The sequence below is a fragment of the Lissotriton helveticus genome, chromosome 3_1, assembly GCF_964261635.1.
Source record: "Lissotriton helveticus chromosome 3_1, aLisHel1.1, whole genome shotgun sequence".
Classification (NCBI taxonomy): Eukaryota; Metazoa; Chordata; class Amphibia; order Caudata; family Salamandridae; genus Lissotriton; species Lissotriton helveticus.
The window spans coordinates 811,624,723-811,651,612 of NC_136061.1; the positions used below are offsets into that span (position 1 = coordinate 811,624,723).

At 49.3% G+C, this 26,890-nt stretch overlaps 1 protein-coding gene across 1 annotated transcript in view; it reads left to right on the plus strand.

Annotated features, from left to right (window-relative positions):
- SPTY2D1 (SPT2 chromatin protein domain containing 1) overlaps positions 1-26,191 on the plus strand; it is a 303,896-nt gene extending 277,705 nt beyond the window's left edge. The window contains exon 6 of the mRNA XM_078681084.1: positions 25,794-26,191. Within this exon, the coding sequence (XP_078537210.1) occupies positions 25,794-25,896 (103 nt within the window). The 3' untranslated portion in view covers positions 25,897-26,191. The remainder of the gene's footprint in view (positions 1-25,793) is intronic.
- Positions 26,192-26,890: the final 699 nt, after the last annotated feature.

Here is a 26,890-nt window from a genome sequence, read left to right on the forward strand (position 1 = left end):
GTCAGATACATACCCATTATAGATCACATCTGGGAGGAAGGTGTAAAAGTAATGAGGACACCTGCCACTGTTATCCCGGTCTTGCCCAGGATCGACAAGAAATATAAAGCTCCTGATGATGTTCCAGCTTGTCTGGTAGCACATCCTAAGCCGGATACCGTGATCTCACATGCTGCCTGTGGGACTTGGCCCTTTCCCCAGAAATGTTTCGTTTTTTACCCCTTTTAATTTAGAATGCCCCTATTGTAACAACAATGTATAGGCCTTGTGTAGTGAGGAAAGCCCTGTGTACTGTGAAACTGATGTTAAAATGCAGGTGTCTTATACCCCTAACATGGCTGCCACTGACCACTGCTGCTGCAGCGGGGTTAGTGGGTGCATTCTAGTGGCTAGGGCCTGGCTGGAACCCTCCAAACAATGTATCAACTTAGCCTGCCAGCCTGCCCACAGGTAGAATGGTGGAACCTCCTAGAACCCCCTGGAACCTTCTGGAACAGGTGAGGTGACACCAACTGCCACTGCCACTGCCAACTGTCAACTGGCACTGTATAAGGAAAGGAAGGAAAACTTTCCTGTCAGAGTGACTGAGGGGAAGACCTGGGGAAGAACCTACGCAGGAGGATAGGCAGTGAGGGTCAGGGCAGGGTCTTATGATGCTGGAAATGACAGGGCCTAGAGTGCTGCTTTACAAGTATTGAGGCATCCTGTACCCCCCCCCCCCACTGACCTAACCCCGCGGAAGGGAACCCCCAGGGACCACTTGAGGGGATTGGCTGAGGAGATCTAACACCAGCCACCAACTTAACCCCCTTCAAGGAAACAAGAAACCAAAGGGCGCAAGAAACATCACGCCAACAAGAAACTAAGCTTCTGTTTACAAGGGCGCAAGAAACATCACGCCAAGAAGAAACTAAGCCTCTATTTACAAGGGCGCAAGAAACCTAAAGCGCTAAGAAGAAATTAAATCATCACAGGACTTTTGAAGAAGCAAACAGGTATTGGCGCGGTACTGACCCTGCGTTTCCTGATGTCACCTGGGGTCTCCCTTGCTAACCTGCTACTGGGGTGTCACCTGTCCGGTATATCTAGCGCTGCCCTTGCTGACCCTGTGAAGAGCGCTGAAGTAATGGAGGGGGTTGCTGCCTTCTGAAGCGCTATATTTGCCTGAACTGCAGCACCCTGAACTGAATGTTATTAGACCTGCTGGTCTTGCCCCCACCTCGTGTGGGCCAAAGCGCTATAGCCCTGCACCCTGCTGACCCTGTGAAGCGCTAGAATCCTGGGCGTGATTCCTGCCTGAAGCGCTATATTCTGTGGTGCCCTTCAGCAGCGCTACCTGGAATGAACTGTCTGCCGAGCGCTACCTCTGCTGTGAATTGCCTGCTATATCGTAGCGCTGTGAATCCTGAAAAGCGCTATCCCCCTGAAGCGCTGTGTCACCAAGAACTTCTGTGGCTCTAGAAGGTGCTGCCTTCTGAAGCGCTGACTCCCTGCTCCCCCAACGCTCCTTTGCTGTCCCTGTGAAGAGTGCTGAGGTACTGAAGGGGGTTGCTGCCTTGTGAAGTGCTGTACCTGCAGGGTGCTATTATCTAAACCTGATTGCCTGCTGAAGCGCTGTCCCCAGCATTGCCTGTGGCCAAGCGCTGTCATGTGAGGAACTGAGGTAGTGCCCAGGGAAGCGCTGTAATTTCACTCCAAGCGCTTTCTTGAATGTCCCATAGAAGCGCTGTAATTGTGCCTCCAAGCGCTCTCTTGTAGGCCCCAGAGAAACGCTGTATTTTTGACCTTAAGTGCCCACCTGTTGGCCCCTATGTGCCTCTAGTGACGTGGAGGCCATTAAGTTACTGTTTATGCCTGAGGACAGGCTTGCCATTCATTAACTGTTTGGGCCCTGGTTCCGGCGTAGGCCTAAAGACATACTGAGTTCACCTGCGATGGCTTAGCCCTGCATAGGGGAGTCCAAGGCATAGTAAAATGCTCATTGAGAATGCTTTACTGAATTGCTTATTGAAATGTTCACCTTAATTAACAGAAATGTTTTACTAGTCTAAAGCAAGGCCTGTGCTTGCTTAATGAGATGTTGCTCTCTAGCAATGAGCAATGTTCTATTTATAAGTTACTTAATGAAATGCCTATGCCTGATTCCTTCCCTGTAATGTTTACTCCTGATTAGGGGGATGTTACCTATGATTGGGGAAGAGTTTTGAAGTGGTTATTCCTGCTTGGAACCAGGATTATTCTGAACTATAGAAGTTTTATTACACCCCTGCCCCAGTGTTATAACCTCTACTTATTTACAAGATTACTCTTGGGTGCTGAAAGGTTTATGCCTGCTTAATGTAGGAATTAGAATGTTGATCCTGGCCTGGGGGTGGAAACGCCAACAGCTGCATAATGAACTGTGTCTGCTGACTAATGAAACATTTATTCATGTTGGTTGAAAGGTGGAGCACATGCCCACAGTTATGGAGTGAGGTGCTCCTTGCTTTAAAGAAATGTTTACATTTACTAAAAGGCTTTACATGCATAAACCAAGTCTTCTAAGCTCAGGCTTGCCTGTTAAAAATGGTTATCTCTGCCTTGAAGAGTTGTTAACTGTTGATTGCTGAGTAGGGGAACGTTCATGATATAAGGATATAGTTACACTGCCTAATGAGATGTTTTATCCGCAGTGGCGGGTTTTTATTCCTGCCATAGGAGTTTCATTCCTGCCTAAGGAAATGGTTAATGAAATGTTTTACCCTCAGTGAAGTGTTTTACTTTTGCGAAACTGATTATCTCTATTGCAGGAAATGTTTTACCTGTAAGCTCCTGATTAATAGGGGGAAGGCCCTGCCTGTTCAGGCATCAGGTAATAGGATGGTGTGTGATGCCTAAAGAAATACTTTATGCCTAATGAAAGGTGTTGACCTCATTTGAAGCAATGTTTACTCCTGCCCAGGGAAGGGTCTCATACCCCTGCTATAACAGAGATCTACTTACACCTGCTCAATGTAGGGATTTCTACTTCCCTGATGGAATGTTGGTGTAGCCCTGATACAGTTAAACCTGCACAAGGGGATGGTTACCTAGATTGCAATGTTTTCTCCTAGTTAGTGCTGGCTAATGCAATGGTTAGCTGGGCCCAATGAGAAGTTCTCCCAAAGGGATGCCCAACCTTGTTATATGGAATAATTATTCTTAATGAAATGTTTAATTCCTATTACAGGAGGAGAGTTACGTCCACATACTTTTGTGGCAAATGAAATGTTTCATATTTAAGGAAATGTTTGAACTACACTTAACGAATTGTTTATTCCTACAGCGGGGAGATGTTTCTGTTATGGAACTGTCCCTTTGTTTACCTGAGGAAATGGATATTGATGCTTAATGCAGTGTTGTTCTTATGACTTTGAGATGTATTCCTTTCAGGTACTGACCAAGAAGCAAGGCGTAGGTCGGGCCTGTGTCCCACTAAAAATGTATTTAACTATTTATTGATCCAATATTTAATATTTATTGCAGAACGGATATTTATTCATCCAATATTGATTGCAAGTCTTGAGACATATGTATTTTAAATGAATTTATGATTTCCCTGATCCTGCTCTATCTATCTGATTATTTATCTTAATACAAATCCCTTGTTTTTATACAAGCTCTGGAGTGGAGTCATTTATTGCGTGCCCAGGTTTCTGTCTCAGTGTGAGTGTGTGCTGCATGATCGCTTAACACATGTGCTTTCGGATGCCTACCCGCTCGTGCCATGCTACCCTAGGGGACTGGTGACCCCAGTTCCAACACTGCCCAACGGAGATCAAGATACCTTTTAGTGCCCATTACTGCACCCCCTGCTAAGGAGGGAAGGCACCTTGATTACATTGTTAAAAGATTTACAGCCACCTCAGGTGCTACAGTTAGCGCTGCTAACTCTCTAGCAATTATAGCTAGATACGATCGCCAGATGTGGTCCGACATCGCTCACTTCTTGGATCTCCTTACGGAAAATAAGACTGGAAGCAAGAAAGATCCTTCTGGAAGGAGAAAGGTCTGCATCAGAATTTGTTGATGCTTCTATAGATGTCGTTTCATTAGTGGCTGTCCTCTGGCGTCAGGGTTGGTTGAAGGCAACGACGTACCGCCCTGAGGTTCTAAGCAAAAGTTTGGACATGCCTTTTAATGGTGAGACACTTTTTGACAAACATATTGATGATGCTTTACAAGCCATTAAAACGGACACAGACACGGCTAAGGCTTTGGGCAAGCTCCAATATAGAAAGACCCCCTTTCGTGGAGCGCGTGGCCGAGGTGCCTATTTTCAAGGTGGTTACCAGAGATAACAGCCTTAGACTTACACCACTTTTCGACCTTCTTAACAACAACGACCGCAATACCATGCGCCACCACAAGCTGCTTACTCCAGACAACGTAGGCGGACACAAGTTCCATCCAGAGATTCTGTCAGAAAGCAGTGACTAGGCCTTGCCGCCTGCCGCTCTTCCCTTAATTACTTCATTAAAGAAAATACCCCTCTCTTGTTGCCTAGACCAGTGGCAGAAAATAACAGCCAATGGGTCCTGGGTATAATAAACAAAATTAATTAGATGACAACAAAAATCTGAGTTTTAAATAGCGCAAACTTGACCTAAAGGTTTCAGAGAGTTTTACATAAGCACCAGTTGCGTTACACAAGGACACATTCATTTTCTTTGTTTGGCACAGTGAAATTAAGTGGTATGCCCAAAATCACAGTATGTTGAGCATTGTCGCAGAGACTCGAACTTGATTCCGCTGATTTGAGGTAGACTGCCCTAGCTGTTAGGCCACATAAGAGTCGGATGAGGAGGAGGATGATGGACCCTTCGGGTATGCCAGAAGCCCATCTGAACTCCACGTAAAATGTCAAGACGATGAAGAGGGGTATGAAGAATACCACAGCCTCTCACACCATTGCTACCAACAAGAGCCTCAGGAAGAGATGGTCGAAATGCCATCATTAATGATGATGGACTTGCAATTCATGTTGGCGGATTATAAGAAGAGGTTTGCTCCATCAGTGCTCCCTCAGGACGTTCCACCTTCACGTCCTCGTTCTACTCCGGCCACTCCAGTCCGCAGTAGGGAAAGCCTACTAGACATTGCTCTTCAAACACCTCAGGTCCAGCAGCAACAGGATCCTGTGACCACAGATGATGAAGACCGTGAAGAAGGGGAGCTAACGGAGCCCCACAGAGAATGGAATGCCTATCTACTTCCCTCTCCACCATCACCCACCCAAGTACCAGCGGATTCCCAACCAGTGGATATTGGTGGATTCCACAACTTAATGGAGAGAGCTGCAAAGAGATTTCAGCTGCCGATGAAAACAGCTCAAGCAGAATGTTTTGTTTATGATTTTAAAGAGCCCTATCAAAAATCTATCAGGGTAGGGGCGTGGTCTTGCCAGCAATGAGGTAGGACATCTCTCGGGGGAGCTCCGGTTCTAAGCCACCATTAGCAGCTATTTGAGCGGAGCCGGGGTGCTAATCGCGACCCCCCCCCACCCCCCCCCGAGAGTGGATACTGTCCACGTAGGAAGGGGGCACCCGTTGAGCAGCAGTCCTCTGACCTGCAGCGACTCTCCGAGCGGGAGACGGAGAAAGGCCAGAGGCCCAGATGCGAGGTCCGCCATCTTGAAGTTCCTGCCCTGTTGCCTGTGTGGTGACTTGCTAGGCCCTGGGGAACCCTATGGCCCTGAATTCAGGAGCAGAGCGTGTCTGGTGGAGACAGGGCAGCAGTAGCGGAAGCCGGGCTGGTGACACCCGGGGGATCCCAGTGGTGGCGGAGACAGCGCTATCCTTCCCGCGATTGCAGAATCCCTGTGGCGCCTGCCGGTGGCCTGCGGGGTGGCCGCATGGTGGAGGCTCAGGTGCAGCTTTTGGAGCAGATTCCCTGGGGGCTGGTGACCCCCCCTGGCCCTGAAGAGTGGTGAGCGGCGCAGCCCGGCCCCTGCACGTCGGTGCCTGGAGAGAGCTGTGACAGGCAAACTGGCAGCCTGGCGGCCTGGCGACTCTGGAGGCCCGTGTTGGGGCTGCTGGGAGGCACTCTGCGTCTGCCCTACTGAGCCCTGCACGGAGGAGTATCGGAGACGGGGTCCCCAGCTGCAGGGATTGCAGACCCTCTCTTCCAGACCTGTTGGCCCTCGTGGTGGAGCCTTGAGGAGATTCCAGGTGAGCAGCGGAGCCGGCCGCGCGCTCCCCCCGCCATTTTGTGTTCCCCGTTGGGTGGCCTGGGGGCACCGGACTCTGCACGCGGCGGCCCTGGAGTCCCGTCCCGCATTGGAGGCCCCTGCCCTCATCTTTTGCGCTGCGTGAGAGGCATGGAGCGTTCCTGCGGGCGAGAGGAGACCCCGCACTGGAGGCGCCAGCCGCCATTTTGAGGTTACCGTGCAGGGTGACCTGAAGCCAGGGGGTGTGTAACACTGGCGCTGAGGTGGTCCGCGCCCTATTTCGCCTGGCCAGGCGAGCAGAGGGTAAGTGGCCATTGCCTTCTTTGACTTGTGCGGCGGCAGCTGGGAACGGCCTGTGAAGGGCGAAGCGAGCCAAGCGCAACCCTCACATCCTGTCCATCATCAGCGGGCATACAGCGGCAGATACAGCATCGCCGTGGGGGCACCTGGTGAGAGTTGGGACTGTTGCAGCACTGGGTGGCATGCCCTGGTAAGCAGATACTGAGACCCCCTGTGTACTACCGTTTGAGAGGTTCGAAGTGCACCTGAGAGGGCCTGCTCGGGTAAACTGCACTGTGGAACTGTGGGGGCGTACCGCGAGACTGGGCAAGCGACCGGCACTTTCTGACTACGGCTCGAGGAGGCCCAGAGGCTCTGATCCACTAGGTGGGCTGCAGAACGCTTTGAGACTGGCGATGACACGCTCCAGAGGGGGCAGGACTGACGCGGCAGAGCCCCCCAGGGACAATTCTCTAGTGGGAATGTGGGGAAAGGCGGGGGCATCGGCGCCCGCAGAGGGAACACCACAGGCTACTGGAATCTCAATGCCGGTGACGCAGGCATTCATGACATCTTTCATGTCGGACCTTAAAATGGAGATCAGCTCCCTACGGTCTGAGGTCCACACCTGTGTGCGGGAGCTACGGAAGGAGGTTACGGATTTGGGAGACCAGGTGGACGAACTGGAGAAAACGGTGGATGCCCGCACGGAGGACCAAGAGCACCTCTGGCAACGCCTAGCGGCGCTGGAGGAGCAAAACATAGAGCTGCAGGTCAAGCAGGAAGATCTGAAGAACAGGAGCCGCCAGAATAACCTCCGGATCCGCAGGGTTCCTCTCGGGGAAGAGGGGAAGGACATCCTGACGTACACGGCACAACTCCTCCATGAGGTCTGGGGCGATGAGGATGCCTCGCCGCTTCTCGGTTCTCCGGGGAGATCAGGGCTCATCCCAGACATCCTGACAAGGGTTCATTTTTATGAGGAGAAGGCCATCCTATGGGCAGCATGGGGCAAACCGGACCTTAGTTATGAGGGACATAAGATACAGATCTTCCAAGACCTGGCTCCCAGTGCCCTGCGGCGTGACGGGCCTTCAAGCCGGTGACAGAAAATTAGCGAGACATGGGCGTCGACTATCAATGGGGCCATCCCTTCGCTCTTATTTTCCAGAGGTAAACCAAGCGAAAAGTGATACGGACATACACAGAGGCGGCGCAGCTCCTTCGCCTACCGACATCACCGCCGACAAGCCCAGCTCGCCCGCGGCGGCAGGAGCGAATGCCAGCCAAACCAGACTGGACCGCGGTCCAACGCCATCGACGTTCACCTCGTATGGACGAACAGTCTGCGTCACAGGCTAAGCAGGACATTATTGCGCATATTAAGTCCCTTGAGAGAGATCGGGACGAGGCTGCCTCCTGCCCATCAACTCCGTGAACACGTGGGCAGATATCCACTATACTTTAGGACGCACATTCCCGTGGAGCAAGCATTCCCCCCTTTTCTTTCTCGGACTGCCGATCAATGCCCCACCCAGATCTACACCCTGGCTCCTTTCTTTTAGGGTGGGGGGTGCCGGTGCTCCACTCCAAGACGAACTTGAGACGGACTTTACCCCTACCCCTGCTGATTCCTGAGGGAGTGACATCCCTGGGCTTATCCGAACCCTAGGGTGTAGGATGCTCGGTGACGGGAACAGATGGACTTGGCCCGGTTGGCCACTGTTGGGTTACTACCCTTCTCCCCTGTCCCTCTCTCTTCTCTACCTTTTACTGCTTCCTTTCTCTCTCTTTCTCCCATTCTGTCTGCGTGGGGTTGGGGGCTATGCGGCGGCGGCTCTTAGTGTGGGGTGAGGTGGCTGACATTCCCTGCGATTGTGTGCTACTGCGAAACTGGGGTGGGGGCGGCGCAGGCGACTCCTATTAGGATTTTACTATGACAGCTACCTTGCCTAGTCCCTTAAAGGTTTTAACGCTTAATGTCAAAGGCCTGAACTCCCCCAATAAGCGGCGGCAAACATGGCGTTACCTTCTGCAGCAGAACTCCAACATCATATTTTTACAGGAAACCCACCTCTTGCAGGCAGATATTGGGCGCATGGCATATCCTAGGTACCCTCTCCAATTTTGGGCTGCAGCAGACACCAAGACAGCAGGTGTAGCGATACTGTGCAGGTCTGGCATCAGGCGGGGAGAGGCCAAACCCTTCAGGAGCAGGGATGGACGCTTTCTCAGGGTGAGTGTAGGCGTTGGACGGCGCATCTTTACACTATGTAATGTGTACGCACCCAATCAGATGCAGGATCAGTACCTGCGAACACTTCTGAAACCACATGTCCCGCAAGGAGACCCTTCACTGATCTGGGAGGGGGATTTGAACTTGGTTTGGGACCCGGGCGCGGATCGTAGCGAAGCCCCGGTTTGCGGAGCTGGGGCCATGTCCTCCGCACTGCGCACCCAAGTAACAGAATTGGGGTTGTTTGATGCGTGGCGCTATCATTCCCCGGGGCTGAGGGACTACTCGTTCTACTCTCACGCCCACCGCTCGTACTCGCGTATAGATCATTTATTCATTTCCCATGCTCTGCTGCGTGACGTGTTGGGAGCCTCCATGTCTGATATCTCGTTATCGGATCATGCCCATGTCGAGCTGCTCTTGCAGGACCCGACCGCTTGACCCGCTCGAGAGGTGAGGTGGCGTCTGCCGCCGGGCATTCTCCGGGATGCGGCCGATGTGGAAAGTATTAAAACGGCCATTGACTCCTATTTTGCTAGTAACGACCTGCCAGAGACGCCTTTTCCCGTGGTGTGGGATGCCTTCAAGGCAACGATCCGGGGTCACATTACCACTCTCTCGATTGCACGGACACGCGCGGCTCGGGCTTTAGAAGATAGCTTGGCAAAAGATATAAAACTAGAGGAACGACGAGATCAGGGTGGCACCTCGCTGGCATCCAGGCGGCTACTTGCCAACCTCAGAGGGCAGCTTCGGCTTTTACGCACTAATAAGGCGGAAAACTCCCTGCTGGCCTTGAAGCAGAAATATTTTGAGGGTGGAGACAAGGTGGGCCGACTACTGGCACGCGCCTTCAGAAGGCGCGTGCCGCCAAGGCTCATATAGCCAATGTCCTACTTCTGGATGGGACGAGAATCACCTCGGAGGCAGACAAAAGCGAGGCGTTCCGGGCCTACTATTCCGCACTGTAGCGGGAGGAGCCACCGTCACCGGGAGTGGTGGCGGACGTCCTGAACAACTACACAGGGACGTCGCTACATCCACATTATGCAAAGACCCTGGAAGGCCCCATCACCCAGGAAGAGGTAGCAGCAGCCATGAGGTACCATCCCCTTTGGAAGACTCCTGGGCCAGATGGTTTATCTCTGTCTTTTTATCGCATGTTTCAGTCACAGCTCTGGCCTCATCACAGTGTGCATCGTACCGCCCCATTGCCCTGACTTTAAAATCTACACCAAACTCTTGGCGAAGTGTCTGGATCCCCACATGCCGGGTCTCGTAGACCCGGACCAGGTCGGCTTCATTCACAACCGGCAGGGGGCGGACAAAGTGCGCAAAATAGCACACCTAGTAGGGAAAGCACACCATTGGGGAACTCCGGCTTGTCTTCTTTCTCTAGATGCGGAGAAGGCGTTTGACCGGGTGGACTGGACTTTCCTGCGGGCGGGCGGGTGGCTGTGAGAATAAGGTGGCGTTGTTCGCAGATGATCTTATCCTTACCCTAACACGCCCCACGGAGTACCTACCGGCACTCCACACAGCGCTGAACTTCTTTGAGCGGGCCTCTTGTCTCACAATCAATCATAGCAAGCCCTGGGCCCTCAATCTCACCATTCCGAAGGAAGAGATCCCCCTCCTTGAGAAGCTAGTGCCATACCAGTAGGCCACCCAAAGCATCCGCTACCTCGGTCTCCAGGTAACTCCCTCTTTGGACACATGGACGCAAGTAAACTGGCGGGAATGTCGGCAGTCAGTTCTTGAAGACTTGCGGAAGTGGAGACCCCTAGTGCTGTCGTGGCTGGGCAGACTCCATGCCATTAAAATGTTGATCCTCCCTAAAATCTTATATCTATTTCAGTGCCTCCCCACGCCCATTCCGCGACGTTTACGAGACCTCCAGCGCACCCTCCCCAACTTTATCTGGGGCGGAAAAAGACCCCGGGTCTCGCAGAAGCTTCTAATGACATCAAGAGATGGGGGGGGGGGGGGGACTAGCATGCCCCGACCTAGTGGATTATTACTGGGCCTCGCACCTCCGATTTGTGGTGGAGTGGGAAGTGAGGGCGAGTGAAAAGGGATGACTGCACATGGACCGGGTAGTGATGGGGCGAACCATCTGGGACCTAGTCTGGCATCATCGGGCGGCACGCTCCAAGAGCGCTTATATAGCGGTGCCCACGAAGACGGTGCTAGACATATGGGATAACGTAGCTGTGCGCAGAGGCCTCATGACATTTCCTTCACCGCACACCCCGATAGAGGAGAATCCGTCCTTCCCACTGGCGCATTATTCACGAGCCTTCAAGTGGACACAGGGAGACTGCAGGTTGATTACTGATCTGTTCGAGGAGGGTAAGCTTAAATCCTTCGCTATATGTAGAGAAGAGTTCCGTGTACCATTGGCAGCGAAGCTACAATATGCTCAGCTGCGGCATTGGGTGTCTGAAGAGGAAATGTACCAGGCGGCCACACGCGCCTTCACCCCCTTTGAACGGTTGGTCCGAGATCCAGTTGAATCTAAGGGGCTTAGCTCCCGGATTTACCAGATCCTACAAAATCCACAAACGCCGCCCTCCCACCCTTATCAGGGCAGATGGCAAGCACTGTCAGACGCGGACATTAGCCCCGCACAGTGGCGTAGGCTCTGGCACGATATCCCCAAAGTGTACTCGAGCATCCCGCAGCGGAAAAACGCCTATAAGCTCATGACCCAGTGGTATTACACTCCCCAGCGTCTCCACAAGATGTTTTCTACATCCTCCCCCTTGTGTTGGAGGTGCCGATCTGCATCGGGGATCTCATTCATATTTGGTGGGCATGCCCGAGGCTGACTTTATTCTGGAAGGAGGTCCTTAGCCACATCAGGAGGGTGCTGGGGTTCCCTTTGCCTGAGACCACGAGCACAATCCTGCTAGGTGTTAAGCCTGCAGATATGACAGACAGATGTGGTGCGATATAGCACCATATGTCGACCTCCTTCTGGAAGACAGCAAGCAGGAGGCGAAGAAAGTTCTGCAGGAAGGGGAGAGAACTTCAGCTGAAGTTATTGATTGTGCTATGGATATAGCTACCACAGCCTTTCGTTCCCTAGGAGGAGCAGCAGTTTTAAGGCGCCAGGGTTGGCTGAGGGCCACTGCCTTTAGACCGGAGGTCCAAAATAAGATTCTGGACTTACCTTTTGATGGGGAAGATCTGTTTGGACGTCTAGTGGATGAGACCCTTCAAAGTATTAAGAAGGACACTGATAAGGCGAAAGCCTTGGGTACGTTACAGTACCGGAAGGTGCCCTTTCGAGGCGCCCGTGGAAGAGGACAACCCTTGTATAGAGGTGGCTACCAGCAAGGAAGATACACATCCTATTCTTCCTCTTCGCAGCCCTACCGGCAGCAATATGGCCAGAAGCATTCTGGAGGCTACTCTAAGTCCACTCCCAGAGGACGAGAAGGTAGTTCTGGGAAAGATAACAATAAAAGACAATGACAACCTATAAGTTCCGGGTTCTTATCCTCCTACCCTGTCAAATGGTCCCTGGGGTGGAAGAGTAACTTATTCTTTACAACAGTGGCAGAAAATAACATTGGTCAAATGCGTCCACCACATAATAAAATTCGGACATACTCTGGAATTCCTCCACTTCCCTCCTCCCATGCCACCTACATATCAAGAAGTAAAACACCTGTCTCAGATGCATTGGGAAATTCGGGCAATGCTCCGTAAGGGAGCAATAGAACCGGTGCCGAACTCCCAAAGAGGACAAGGATTTTATTCCCGTTTCTTCTTGATAAGAAAGGATGCTCTCAGGTGGTGTCCAATCTTGGACCTACGGTCCCTAAATGCCTATCTCAAAAAACAGTCATTCAGAATGGTGACCCTCCAAGATATGCTGCTGCTCTTAAACCAAGGAGATCAGATGACCTCCCTAGATTTACATATCCCCATCCATCCATCCCATAGAAAGTTCCTTCGTTTTACAGTGTCCAAAGACCATTACCAATTCAAAGTGCTGCCATTCGGCCTCAAATCTGCACCGAGAATATTTACAAAATGTCTGGCGCCAGTGGCAGCCTATCTCAGAAGACAAAAACACCAAATATTCCCATACCTGGACGACTGGTTAGTAAAGGCACCATCGCAGGAGGCAGCTCACGCTTTGACTTTGGCTTGCATGGAGTTGTTTGCGGATCTGGCCCTGACCTTAAATGTGGAAAAATCATCTCTGTAGCCATCCAGAACGATCAAGTTTCTAGGTGCAATCCTAGATACATCACAAAACAAGGCATTCCCATCAATAGAGAAGCAATTGGGACTAGTATCTCTAGCCAAATAATTCAACAGAAGAAGGTCTCTTGCAGTCCGAAAATACAAATCGCTTCTGGGGACGATGTCTTCATTCATACGACTCATTCCCCTATGTCGTTTGAGAATGCGGCCGTTACAAGAAAAGTTAGACCTTCAGTGGTGCCAAGCAAAGGGATCCTTCGAGGGCAAAATCAAAGTCACGCAACCAATGTTGCAGGCGGTAAAGTGGTGGACTCGCAGGAACAATATCTCGGTGGGTCTGTCCTTCCTGACCGAACCAGATCAGTTAGTAGTTACCACGGATGCCTCTCTCGAAGGATGGGGAGCAGTCCTACAGGAGTTTCAAGTCAGCGGCCGATGGAACAAACAGCAACAACACCTTCACATAAACCTATTGGAATTAAGGACAATAGGATTGGCATTGTTGGCCTTCCTGCCAAGAATAGAAGGGAGATCAGTGTTAGTGCGGACAGACAACACAACGGCAATGCACTACATAAACAAACGGGGGGCACAAGATCTCTCTCTCTCTCTCTGTCATAAGAAGCTCAGAAAATATGGAAATGGGTGATAGATCACGAAGTGACTCTGAAGGCCATACATCTTCCAGGAGATCAAAACACAACAGCGGACACCCTCAGTAGGCAAAAGACAACCTGTCACGAGTGGGAGCTGGATCAGGACACGCTGAAGACCATCTTTGCCCAGATGGGCAATACCAATGGTGGAGCTGTTTGCTACAGCCCTGAACAAGAAATGCCAATTCTTTGCAAGCTGGCGTCACCAAAGGGGATCATGGGGAATGCGTTTTCGATGGCATGGTTAGGCGTCTTTGCCTACGCCTTTCCGCCGATTCCCCTCCTGCCACGAGTACTCACAAAGCTGAAAAAAGAACCGTGCAGGATGTTACTAATAGCCCCTTGGTGGCCCAGGAAGCATTGGTTCACAGAGCTACTCCTTTTATCAGAGACCGAGCCAATACGTCTACAGCCAATACCAGCCCTATTGACTATGGAGTAGGTCAAGTGAGGCATCACTGCAATTAGCGGCCTGGCTCCTCACTGCGGAGAATTTAATCACTTGAACATTCCGGAAGAATGCAGAGAAATCCTGGCAAAGGCAAGAGCTGAAAGCACTAATAGGACATACAGGGTGAAATGGAAAAGATTCTGCTTCTGGTGTCAGGAGAACGACATCAAATCATCCCATATTTACTAAGGCTGGCAAAGTCTGGATTAGCCCATGCCTCAATTAAAGTGTATTTGGCGGCGATTTTCTAGATACAGGAGAAACTCAGCAGGTCCATATCTGTAGTCGGAAAGAATTGCGAAACAATTCATGAAGGGGTTGTTTCGAGTTTATCCATCCATCAGGCATCCACCGCCTCTATGGCAACTGAACATTGTCTTATCACAACTGATGAAACCACCATTTGAGCCAATTCACAAAACTGATCTAAAATTCCTATCCTGGAAGGTGGCACTATTAATAGCTCTAACATCAGCCAGAAGGGTGGGAGAAATACAAGCCCTTACGACGCAAGAACCTTTTCTGCAATTCAGGGAGGACAGATTAGTGCTTTGAACAATCCGAAAGTGCCAACGGATTTCCACTTAAATGAGCCATTAATCCTGAAAATATTTTTTCCTCAACCATCTACGGCGGTGGAGAGGACTCTCCACACTCAGGATGTCTAGCGTTGCTTGAAGTTTTATTTGCAGAGAACAAGACCTTTCAGAAAATCTACACAATTGTTTGTGGCTTTTAGTGCCCCCAGGAAAGGTTTCTCGTTATCAAAACGGGGAATTGCACGATGGATCTCAAATGCCATTCAATTCTGTCATCAAGCAGTAGGGAAGCCATTGACTGCACGTGTTGGTGCACATTCCACAAGAGCGGTATCAACCTCTACTGCTCTATTTTCAGGCGTCTCTATTCAGGACATCTGCAGAGTAGCTACCTGGAGGAGTACACATACCTTCACCAGGCATTACTGCCTGGATGCGCATGCAAGAAGCGATGTTGCAGTGGGACAAGCAGTGCTGAGGAACCTTTTCCAATAACGGTGAGCCTCTTTTCTCATCCCTCCTTCCTTTGGTTGGTAAGAAAAGCACATTTTATTGTTGTATGATATTGGAGATGTCATTTATGGGTGATATATCTCTGTGAAAAGCAAGTGACAAAAACAAAATGTGCTATAATGTTCGAGGCATGTGGGCTGCTGAATTCATATCTATAGCATAGATCGCCGCCTAGTGTTGGGTCCGGATGATTGCACATTGTTGTCCTGGAAGAGTCTTCGAAGTATCACGAGATAGGTGGCTCCTCCCCTGGACTACAGTGCGCATGGGCATCGACTCCATCCCCAGATTGGTTTTTTCCGCCATTGGGTTCGGTTGCATATTTGATCACTCAAGTTCGGATTCGATAGAAACTTTCTTTTCGGCCCAAAGGCCTGTCCTATATCGTCGGTATTGTCTTGCGTTCGGTGCCCAGCTCTGTTACGGCTCAGTTCCCGAGTCGGACGTCCAGAGGAGTCGCGTGGCTCTTCGGTGCTCGAGGCCCGGTCGACGCAACAAGCCTTATTCAACGACACATCATGGAACGGAGCCCGTTCAAAAGGTGCCCCGTGTGCAACTCGAAGTATCCCCACATCGACGTCCACCCGGTGTGCAACAAGTGCCTGTCGCCGGATCCCGATGAAGCCAACTGTATGGCTTGTTCTCGTTTTCGCTCCAAAAAGACGATTCGACTTCGGCGCGTGGCGCGCCAGGAGGCCCAGCAAACGGCACCTGACCCGGTGAACATTTTCGATACCGAGGGAGAAGAGGCAGACCAGCAGGAAGATTGAGAGCCGATTTCAAATCCAGCGGCAGAGATCGACTCCAACTACGACGCAGACGTAGAAATGCTCGATGCAGAAGACATCGTCGACGAGGTAGGAGACGACGATGAGGCCTATGGGGCCACGGAAGATAGCTCAAGCGAGGAGCTATGCCCCGTTCGGACAATAGCTAAGGCTCAGGTCGAGGGATTGCCACATGGCCTTACCCAAGATCTTGCACCTAGATCCACAGTCTCGCCTCCGGGCCCGGCTACGGACACTTCTACGGAGCCGCCATTGGTCAAATCGAAACCGAAAGAGAAAGCTTCGGTCTCGACAAAACCGAAAGTGATAAGAGGCGCCGTCGAAACAGAAAGCGCCTGTCGCCTTGGTCGGCTCCACGTCTTCAGACCTGTCGGTGCAGACGAAGCCAAAGAAGGTTGTCGAACCGGTGAAGTCGCTCAAGGGCGTCGAGCCGAAGACTGGGGCACCGAAAGCACTTGTCAAGGTCGCCGACCCGAAGCCGTCGGCGCCGAAGGCCGTCGACACAGACAAGGGACTCGGAGCTACAAAAGTGGTCGATCCTGCGCGTCAGCCGGACAAGGCCAAAAGTACTACGACCCTCGAGTCCGCACATGGTGGTGGCTCGAAGGCACCTGTCGAGTCGACGCAACCGTCCGCATCCTTCACAAAGCAGGTGTCGGACTCATTAAAACGCATTAAGGACAAGGCTTCCGCGGTCGATCTGAAGGATACTTCCACGCCGAAGCCTGCCGCCAAACCGCAAAAGTCGACGGCGCCGATTCAGTTCACGCTGCCGCCGAAAGTGGCGCTGAAGGCGTTCGCGCCCAGGAAGGTCGTCGAGGCGTTCATGAAGGTGTCCACGGGGCCGAAGCCTACCCCTGCAGTTGTAGGCACAAAGCATCGACAACCCGTACTGGAGGAGCAGTCGGAACAATTTATCGACGCCGACACGGTAAACTTTCCATTTACAAGCCAAAGATCACACCAGCACAGCCTATGGAGTCCTACACAATTCCTTTAAAGAAGAAAAAGGATTCCACAGATTCCCCCGTTCTTGTTGAACTGATTAAGCCACGTGGTCAGGACACTGCTCCAATCTCGCCCAATTACTCGGATGTGGAGGCTGGGGAAGGTGACTATGATGAGTACAACTACCCTGCCGACGCTGATCCTGAAGATCAACATGACACATGGGCAGATGCTGCGGACCCAGGGGATCCACAAACTGCCCCGGACACTCAAGTGTATACTGTCAAAACCTCACCTACTGAGGATTCTGCGGCATTTAATGCGCTTATTGAGAGGGCAGCTAGGAATCATGACGTCCAGCTCCATGCTGACCCTATTGAAGTGGACTTTCTGTTTGACACCTTTTCCACCTCTGAAAAGACCGTAAAGACTGCCAATGCTGAAGGGTGTCTTAAAACATGCTGCATACATTTTTAAAGAACCCACACGTGCCAGGGTTATAAACCCCAGAATTGAAAAAAAGTACAAGCCGGCACCTGGTGACCCTACCTACATCAAGGGCCGGTTGCCGTTGGACTCTCTAGTTGTTTCTAATGCCCGGAAGAGGGCAAATTCACAAACTACTGGTGATGCTCCTCCCCCTGACAAGGAATCTAAAGTGCTGGAAGCATCAGGGAAGAGGGTGGCGGCTCAAGCGGCCAATATCTGGCGCATTTCTAACACGCAGGCACTCTTGGCCAGATATGACAGGGCACATTATGATACACTTGAAACCCTGTTACAACACTTGCCAGATGAATATAAGGAGGCAGCAGAGATGCTCATTCAAGAAGGGAAACTCATCTCAAATGCTTCTATTAAGTGTGCACTGGACGCAGCGGACACCGCGGCCAGGGCCATTAACACAAGTGTAATGTTGCGGTGTCGGGCCTGGCTCAGAATCTCCGGGTTCAAACCGGAGATACAAACCACCATCCTAAATCAGCCTGTAAACCCTGATCACTTGTTTGGGCCCGAGGTGGACACCACCCTAGAAAAAATCAAAAAGGACACTGAGACTGCAAAGTCTATGGGGGCTCTCCAGTCCCAGCAGTTCAGGGGTGGCTCTTTTCGTCGCTCAAGTAATAGAGGTGTTTCCAGAGGCCAGCTGTCCCAGCAAACACAGTACACTAAAAGTGGCGCACAAACCTCATACAACAAACAGAGTAGAGGTGGCTATCGCGGAAACAGCGCCAAGGGCAGAGGTCGTGGAAACAAAAGCTCCTGATCCTCCGCCGCCAACATACAGTGACGCCTTGTCACTGCCCCCCTACCATACAACACCCGTCGGGGGGAGACTCCAACAGTTCCTGCCAGTCTGGAAATCCATCACCACAGACAGGTGGGTCAGAAAGCTTATCCAGTACGGTTCTTGGAGAAGCGTGGCTCAATGGTTAGGTGGAGAAGCGTGGCTCAATGGGTAGAGCGGCAGACCCTGATGCAGAGATCTGGCCCGGGACCAGGTTTCAGATCCCACCTCGGCGGCTCTTGGACACAATTTCCCCGGACCTGATAATTCTCGCCTCGGTGCCTAGACTAATCATGGGTCCCACTCTGTGACTCTGGGCAATAGCTTGCTTAATCTCCACAACGGCCCCAGCAGCGCTTGGATGCCTGGCTTCACCTTGGGAGTGCCCAGGAGTGGACATTTCACAGGAAAGCCAGGAAGGGTTCCACAGCGGTATGAATACAGCGCTACGAGACCTCAGGGTAGAAGGCGCTATATAAATACAAACACAGTTACAGTTACAGTTATTGTCTGGAGTTAACATCCACTCCACCCAACATTCCCCCAAAACACCGTCCTATGTCCACAGAGCATTTGCATTTATTGCAGCAAGAGGTGCTCGTCATGCTGCAAAAAGGGGCAATCGAGCTCGTACCAGTGGAACAAAGAGGCTCTGGAGTGTACTCCCTGTACTTCTTGATCCCAAAGAAAGACGGGTCCCTACGACCCATACTGGACCTCAGGCTCCTAAACCAGTACATTCTCTCAGAACACTTTAATATGCTCACGCTGCAGCAGGTTCTTCCGTTGCTCAATCAGGGGGATTTCCTCGCAACATTAGATCTAAAAGATGCATATTTTCACATTCCACTACATCCGTCACACAGAAAATACCTCAGATTCACCATTCAGAATCAGCATTACCAATTCAAAGTCCTCCCTTTCGGAGTGACCACAGCGCCCAGGGTGTTCACAAAGTGCTTGGCGACAGTGGCTGCGCACCTCAGGAGACAAAACGTTCATGTCTACCCTTATCTGGACGACTGGCTTGTCCAAGCAAAGTCGGCCCAGCAGTGCGCTGCCAACATGTCCCACACCATTCACCTTCTTCACGATCTGGGATTCTCACTGAATTATCCAAAGTCACACCTTCAGTCCGCCCATGTGCGGCAGTATCTGGGCGCGACGATAGACACTCTGGCGGCCACAGCGCAGCCAAATTCTGTGAGGATCAACTGCATTCAATTGCTAACACAGAAATTCAGACCGCAACACTCGCTTCCAGCACGAGTGTTCATGCAGTTGATAGGCATGATGGCCTCCTGCATCTTCATAGTCCCGCACGTGAGACTACATATGCGTCCGCTTCAAGAGTGCTTAGCACGTCAGTGGAATCAGGCTCACGGACAGTTGAAAGACCTAGTGTTGGTGACCGGTCGTCCATACAACTCTCTGCATTGGTGGAATCCACACAACCTTTGCAAGGGCCGACCGTTCCAGGAGCCTGTTCCACAGATCATCCTAACGACGGACGCTTCTCTCCAGGGTTGGGGAGCTCATGTACTCCACTACACAGTGCAGGGACTATGGACAACGCAGCAAAAGAAGATGCACATCAACCACCTAGAGCTGATGGCAATCTTCATGGCAATGAAGGCATTCAAGGTACATCTGTGCAACAAAGTCGTGTTGATCCGGACGGACAACATGACGGCCATGTACTACATTCAGAAGCAGGGAGGTACACACTCTCCACAGTTGTCTCATCTGGCTCAGAGCATGTGGAAGTGGGCCATTCAGAGGAACATCTTCCTCATGGCGGAACACCTCCCGGGCAAGGACAATCAGATGGCGGATCTGCTCAGGAGGTACAGCCACCAAATGCACGAGTGGGAGATACATCCATCTGTACTCCACCTGTACTTCCAGCAGTGGGGTCATCCAGAGATAGACCTGTTCGCCACAAAGGAAAACGCCAAATGCCAAAGCTTTGCCGCCAGGTTCCCGCACCCACAGTCGCAGGGCAATGCGATATGGATGAACTGGTCAGGCAAATTTGCGTACGCTTTCCCCCAGCACCTCTAATACCGCTGGTGGCACGAAAGCTAAAGCAACACTCGATGACGCTCATCCTGGTTGCTCCAACGTGGGCACGCCAACCATGGTACACCACGTTTCTAGAACTTTCCGTGGTACCGCATCAAAGGCTGCACCTCACACCCAGACTTTTGACGCAGAGCCATGGCGACATTCAGCACCCAGATCCGCAACAGCTCAACCTGGCGATCTGGCTCCTGAGGTCTTAGAGTTTTGCTACCTCAACTTGCCTCCAGACTGCATGGATATCATACGGGAGGCAAGAAAGCCCACCACCAGAGCATGCTATGCAGCAAAATGGAAGCGGTTTGTCATTTATTGCGTAGACCACAACATAGACCCGCTTGACGCGTCCACGCACAACATCATTTGTTATCTGTTACATCTTTACAAATGCAATCTGGCATATGCTTCCATTCGAATACATTTATCCGCCATAGCGGCTTATCTCCAAAACAGGCAGCATCTCTCCCTTTTCAGAGTGCCTGCCATTAAAGCCTTTCTAGAAGGGCTCAAACGAGTCATTCCTCCCAGGACCCCACCTGCTCCTGAATGGAATCTTAATGTGGTCCTCGCCCGACTGATGGGTCCACCTTTTGAGCCTCTACATTCATGCGAGATTCAGTTCTTAACATGGAAAGTGGCTTTCCTGATAGCCATTACGTCACTGCGACGTGTTAGTGAGCTCCAGGCGCTCACTGTACAAGAGCCATTCATACAAATTCACTCCAACCGGGTGGTGCTGCGCACTAACCCTAAATTTCTTCCAAAGGTGGTTTCAAAGTTCCATGTCAATCAGACTATTGAACTGCCTGTGTTCTTCCAAAATCCTGAGACAGTGGGAGAAAGAATGCTCCACACTCTTGACGTCAAAAGGGCTTTGATGTACTACATTGATAGGACCAAAGATTTTAGGAAGACGAAACAACTCTTTGTTGCCTTTTCCGCACAACACAAGGGCAACCCCATTTCCAAAGCAGGTATAGCCAGGTGGATCGTTAAGTGTATTGAAATTTGCTATCAAGAAGCTAAGCGCACTTTAACGATCCCCCCAAGAGCCCACTCCACCCGCAAGTTGGGGGCCTCCATGGCTTTCCTTGGGAATATCCCTTTAGAAGACATTTGTAGAGCAGCCACATGGTCTACCCCACACACATTTACAAAGCACTACTGTGTAGATGTGCACTCCAAGCAGCAAGCAGCTGTAGGGCAGGCTGTTCTAAAAACACTTTTTCAAACGTCTGCAGCTGGCACAGGCGGCCGCCGCTAATGAAGGAACTGCTATATATTCTATGCTATAGATATGAATTCAGCAGCCCACATGCCTCGAACTGAATATGCTACTTACCAGTATGCATCTGTTCTTGGCATGTAGGCCTGCTGACATCGCCCACCCTCCTCCCCAGCGCCTGTAGCGGCTGCAGAAATTACACTTACTCTTAGCATGGTCATCGCTCACACTGTTACACTCCATCTTCGCCACAATGGCTAAAAACAATCTGGGGATGGAGTCGATGCCCATGCGCACTGTAGTCCAGGGGAGGAGCCACCTATCTCGTGATACTTCGAAGACTCTTCCAGGACAACAATGTGCAATCATCCGGACCCAACACTAGGCGGCGATCTATGCTATAGATATAAATGTCAGCAGCCCTACATGCCAAGAACAGATGCATACTGGTAAATAGCATATTCATTACTGCTCGCTATTTTGATTCAGGTATGTGAATCTATGAAAGCTCCAATACTGGAGTAAGAAAACAAGTTACTTACCTGTAACTGTAGTTCTCCAGTATTGGAAGCTTTCATAGATTCACATACGCCCACCCTCCTCCCCCTGAGAGGCTCACCCCGGATTTGTCACGAAAGGTATTATAGCACAAGTGCCCGAAAATCTCAGGGGCAAAAGGTTCTCTCAGGAGGATTCTGGAGGGTGAGTGGCTCTGATTGGCTAAGGGAAAAGTTTGGTCATTTTTTACATAACAAAGGTTATGGGTTGCAAAAGGGAAATGGGCCTAGGCCTTTTTTCAGTTAGCTATACTGCTAACCATTGCTTTTTTATATACCGAAGACTCCCGTCTCGACGACGGGGAAATGATTCAGGTATGTGAATCTATGAAAGCTTGCAATAATGGAGAACTACAGCTACAGGTAAGTAACTTGTTTTCTTATTGTCACTGTATAAGTACATGTATGCCATTAAACATTTACATATCTTACATTCAAATATCATGCAGTCTGCCTTATGGGCAGTAAGGCTTACCTTGGCATTACCTATTAATTTTTAAAAGGAGTGTTGAGGCCAACCGTTTATTTTGACAGGTCGAAAGTTTAAACCTGCACAGTTGTGCTACACATCGGAGGCCTGCAGTCATGTTTGCCTTGTCTCTGCAGTGGGTTGCACAATGGGTGCTGCAGGTTAATTGCAACATGTAACTTAGAGGCCCTGGATATGGTACCATAGACTAAGGAATTATAGGTAAGTTAAAGATGCCAATTAGGGGTATGCCAATTTCACCATGTTGAAAGGAGTTGCACACACAATTTACCACTGGTTAAGGGTAAAATGCAGAGCTCAACAGCAGAAAAAATCTGGGGGTACTCCCTTCAAAACATAGTCATTTTGTACACCTAAGGAAAGCTGTCACTAGTGACAGGTATTCATGCAGATATCTGTGTTTGGGTTTGATGAGATCTTTAAAAGAGCTCTTGGAGAAAGTCCCTACTTCCCATGTGTTGGGCCAGAAAAGTTCCTCACATGGTGACATACGTGCACCTCTTCTCTCAGTGCCCGAGCTGCAACAATATTTGGATCCCTGATGCTCCTTTTTGGTCATTAGCAAACACGGATCATGCTGTGCAACATGACATAGGCCTGTCTCAAGGATTGCGGTCTTGTTGGAACGGGCAGAGCATCTAAAGTGCTACCTTCACAGTGGTAAAGGGCTACTGCCCTTACTAGGAGTAAATTAGTATGAGCACGGTGGTTGGGTGGCATCATACCTTGTTTTAGTAATAATGTTCAGTATGAACTGGCCTTTTTACCTGTGCCACTGAAGTGGGGCCTATTGACCCGCTTGTATATTGTTAAAGTTCTGTGTGATTAACTCACCATTTGTCTACATCTTATTAGTATATAATGCTGTGCAGCACAAGTGTCTGTGTGCGTGCGATGTGATGTATGTTTGCCTGTGACTGGTGCAATACATTGAGGCCTGTGGGTACCCTATTCAAAACCCAAGGTCTTAGAAAGACCTGTCTCAACACATGGGAAGTTGGTGGCTTTCAGTATACTTCCTAAAGTACTGTTGGAGTTTATTCTTCCATAAAACAGATTAATATTCTACATAGTACGTGATATGTTTCTTTCACAGTGCACTCTCAACTGTCCATGGTAAAGTGTGAGTAACCCATGTAGTCTTGAATTTTTCTTTGTATTCTAGGTTTATAGTTTTATGTTTGTTATACAAGCAAGTCCAATAAAATAGAAATTGATTGTCAGCCCATGCCTGACCTGAGACATATGCAGATGTTGGGAATGAGTGGAAAGACCCACTTCTAAAATAGTGAATCTGTGTATATAGATTGCTAGGAAGCATCAAGGAGTACCACCAAAAATAGCACCCCTTATTTGATTGGCTAGGCAGCAGGAAATGATTGCTAGAGCTAAGAGTATAAACACTTGATCAATAGATGAGCATTCCTATATATTAATCCCCGTATGTTTCACTCTAAAAATACTTGTAATTAATCTATTTTTGTTTTTCTTGGATGACGCTTCAATAATGCCTATTGCCCCAGCCTACTTCGACTGTGTACAACTCACAAACAATAGGAAAGGTAGCTGTAAGAGCCAAGTCGAAATCCCAGTTGGTGTGTGGGGTCGGGTAGGGGGGACATTGGGCTTTGTCACCAAGGCATCTTTCATCATTATCGAACTGGGACAGAAAAGCGGCCCAGGCACCAAAGTGGCCACCCATTAGTGAATTAGAAAGTCTAAAATGTGCCCCATGTATACAAATTGGGGCAGTTTGAATTTGTAGAAACATGCAGTATAAGTGTTTTGCAGGGTATGGAAGACTGCATGGATTTGAGCTTGCAGCAGGAAATGTTTGTTTTAATATTCGGGAAATCGGTTGTAAAACCTGGCCCAGCAGTCCATAAAACAGGCTCACAATCAACCAAAAATACAGTCCACGCACCGCCCTGTCATACCAGCCCATCGGTCACTGCGTGATTTCAACCCTGTCCTTCAGAGCAATATGAGGCATCAACGTCGTTATCTGCTACATTGATTCTATAACCTGGATGGTGTGTGGGAAGGGAGCCATGAAACTCACCACAAATACAGGGTATCTTAGAATGTTACCTCCTTGCTCGCTTGTAATCAATTATGACAAATGAGTAGTGATGGCATTTTCTTTATGCAGGCATGTTGTGAATTTAGAACACTTTAGATGAGATAATATATTTAGGCAAACAACTGTCTACATATATTTCAGAAACATATTTTGGGCACTCCAGTTCAACCTTTTGTGGAATATTCCGATGGATACTTTGACTTGCAGATTCCTCACTTCATGAATATCACTAAGACGCCAGACTGCATTGGATAAACTTAAACTAGCACTCCTTCACCAGCAGATGGCCTCAGAGCTCAAGCTTAACTCTATTGCCTGCCTGTAAGCGCTATCATAGAGCCATACATAGCATACACAATAGGATGATGAACGGAGCGCTGAAACTTTTCAGACACTCAACCCCAGTCTCTATTCGATCTGTATCTGTGTTAAATCCATCATCATTCTTCTGCTCACTTCACCACCCCAGTGCAGGCCCAGCCATATGTAAATCAGTCTTGACCCTGTTCCTCGTGCATGGGAACAGTCCAGCCCGAACTGCCAAGCCAGGTTCTCTCTGGACTGGAAACAAGCATCCTGGGACAAGTTTTGGGATAAAACCGCCCCATCAGCCAGGCTAGCTTGAATCCAGTGGTAAAGTGAGCAGAGGACCCACGTCTGGGAATACCCATCCAACTTGGGGCGAACTAAGCAAACATAGTAGAATGATGGACGGAGCACTGAAACTTTTCAGACACTCACCCACGTTCACTATTAGATCTGGATTAAATCCATCATCATCTTTCTTCTGCACACTTCTCCACCCTAGTTCAGGCCCAGCCATATGTAAATCAGTCTTGAGCTTGTTCCTCATGGGAACAGTCCTACCCGAACTGCCAAGCCAGGTCCTCCCTGGACCGTAAACAAGCATCCGGGGACCGGTTTTGGGGTAACACCCTCATCAGCCAGGCTACCTTGAATCCAGTAGCAAAGTGGGCATGGATATTTTTCTTGTTTTTTTTTTTTATGTCCATTTTAAATGTAATAGCAGCAGCATTCATGTCTAATGTTTATAGAAAAGAACCATCAGAAGGGTTCTTGAATTTATGTATAATTCTAATAGTCGATTTGTCATGAACTTTTGTATACAAACTCTTTTATGACGTCAGCAGGATATGAAATGTTTTTATGATGTGTAACATTACTTTGATTTTGAAAAACAAAACGTGAAGATTTTAATAAATGTTCCATTTCTTAATTATCTGTGGCAGTTTACGGCTAGGTGTACAAGAGGACCTGGAAGAGATGAAACGTGAGGAAGAAGAACTGAAAAGGAAATTCAAACAACAAGCAAAGAAACTGAAAAAGCGATAGCACCCCCCCTCCTCCTCCTTATGTTTTCGTTGGACTTTCAGATTTATTTATTGTTCTCAATTGTTTCTCATAATATTTTCCTTACAGCTTTACTTAGTATTTTTGAAATGGAGGATTGAAGCCTCTCACATCAGCTAAAACGTCAGAAAAGCACATCTTCTGTTTAACCGCGAATATTTATTTGTAATGTAGTGGAGAAGTAATTTAAAAACAATCATGTGTAAATAAATTGGGCCCTTTATTGGAATTGTAAGTACTTACGTATTGCCTAATAGTGCCTACAATTCTGTTTAAATCCCCTTTGCTGAGCGTCATTGTATGATTTTAGTTTGATCCTGTATAAGAAATGTTTAATGTGTACGTTGATCTTGAGTAGTTTTATACTCAGTGTATGTCTTTTTTCAAGCAGTTCTCCACTTTAAGTGATCAATTATCTTGCGTAGTATGAACATGTGTACTGCAGCTGGTAAATGGGTATCCTGAACTGCAGCTGGAAAACGGGTATAACACGTGAATTACAGACAACTGTTGCAACATAGTTAAAAACCTTATATGTAAGCAGTAATGTCTGGTGAGAAAACGCCTCAGGTGTTGGTTCCTTCCTTATTATCTATCTCCTTTTAGACGAAAGCAGACAATTGGTGGTGGTGGTGGTGTACATTTTTCTATTCTAAGCACTTTGATTGAAAGCTATGTCTTATACCTAATTCATAGAATAAGCGTTTTTGAGTGGGCATAGAGTTTACTCCTAGAAATTGTTTGAAAATCTCTCGGATATTGTTCTTTTTGCACCTCACTCTGTTGTCATGGATTCCCAAGTGTTCTGTGAGCGGCTCTTTAAATTGAGCTCTGAAGCGTACATAGGTAATACCTATGCAGTTTGTTTATATTTCAGTATAGACGCATGCTAACACAAAGCAGAGCTAGTGGAAAGTTATTGCCATTTTGTTTTCCTATGGTGTATCTTACTGTTCTGCAATACATCTTAAGCTAG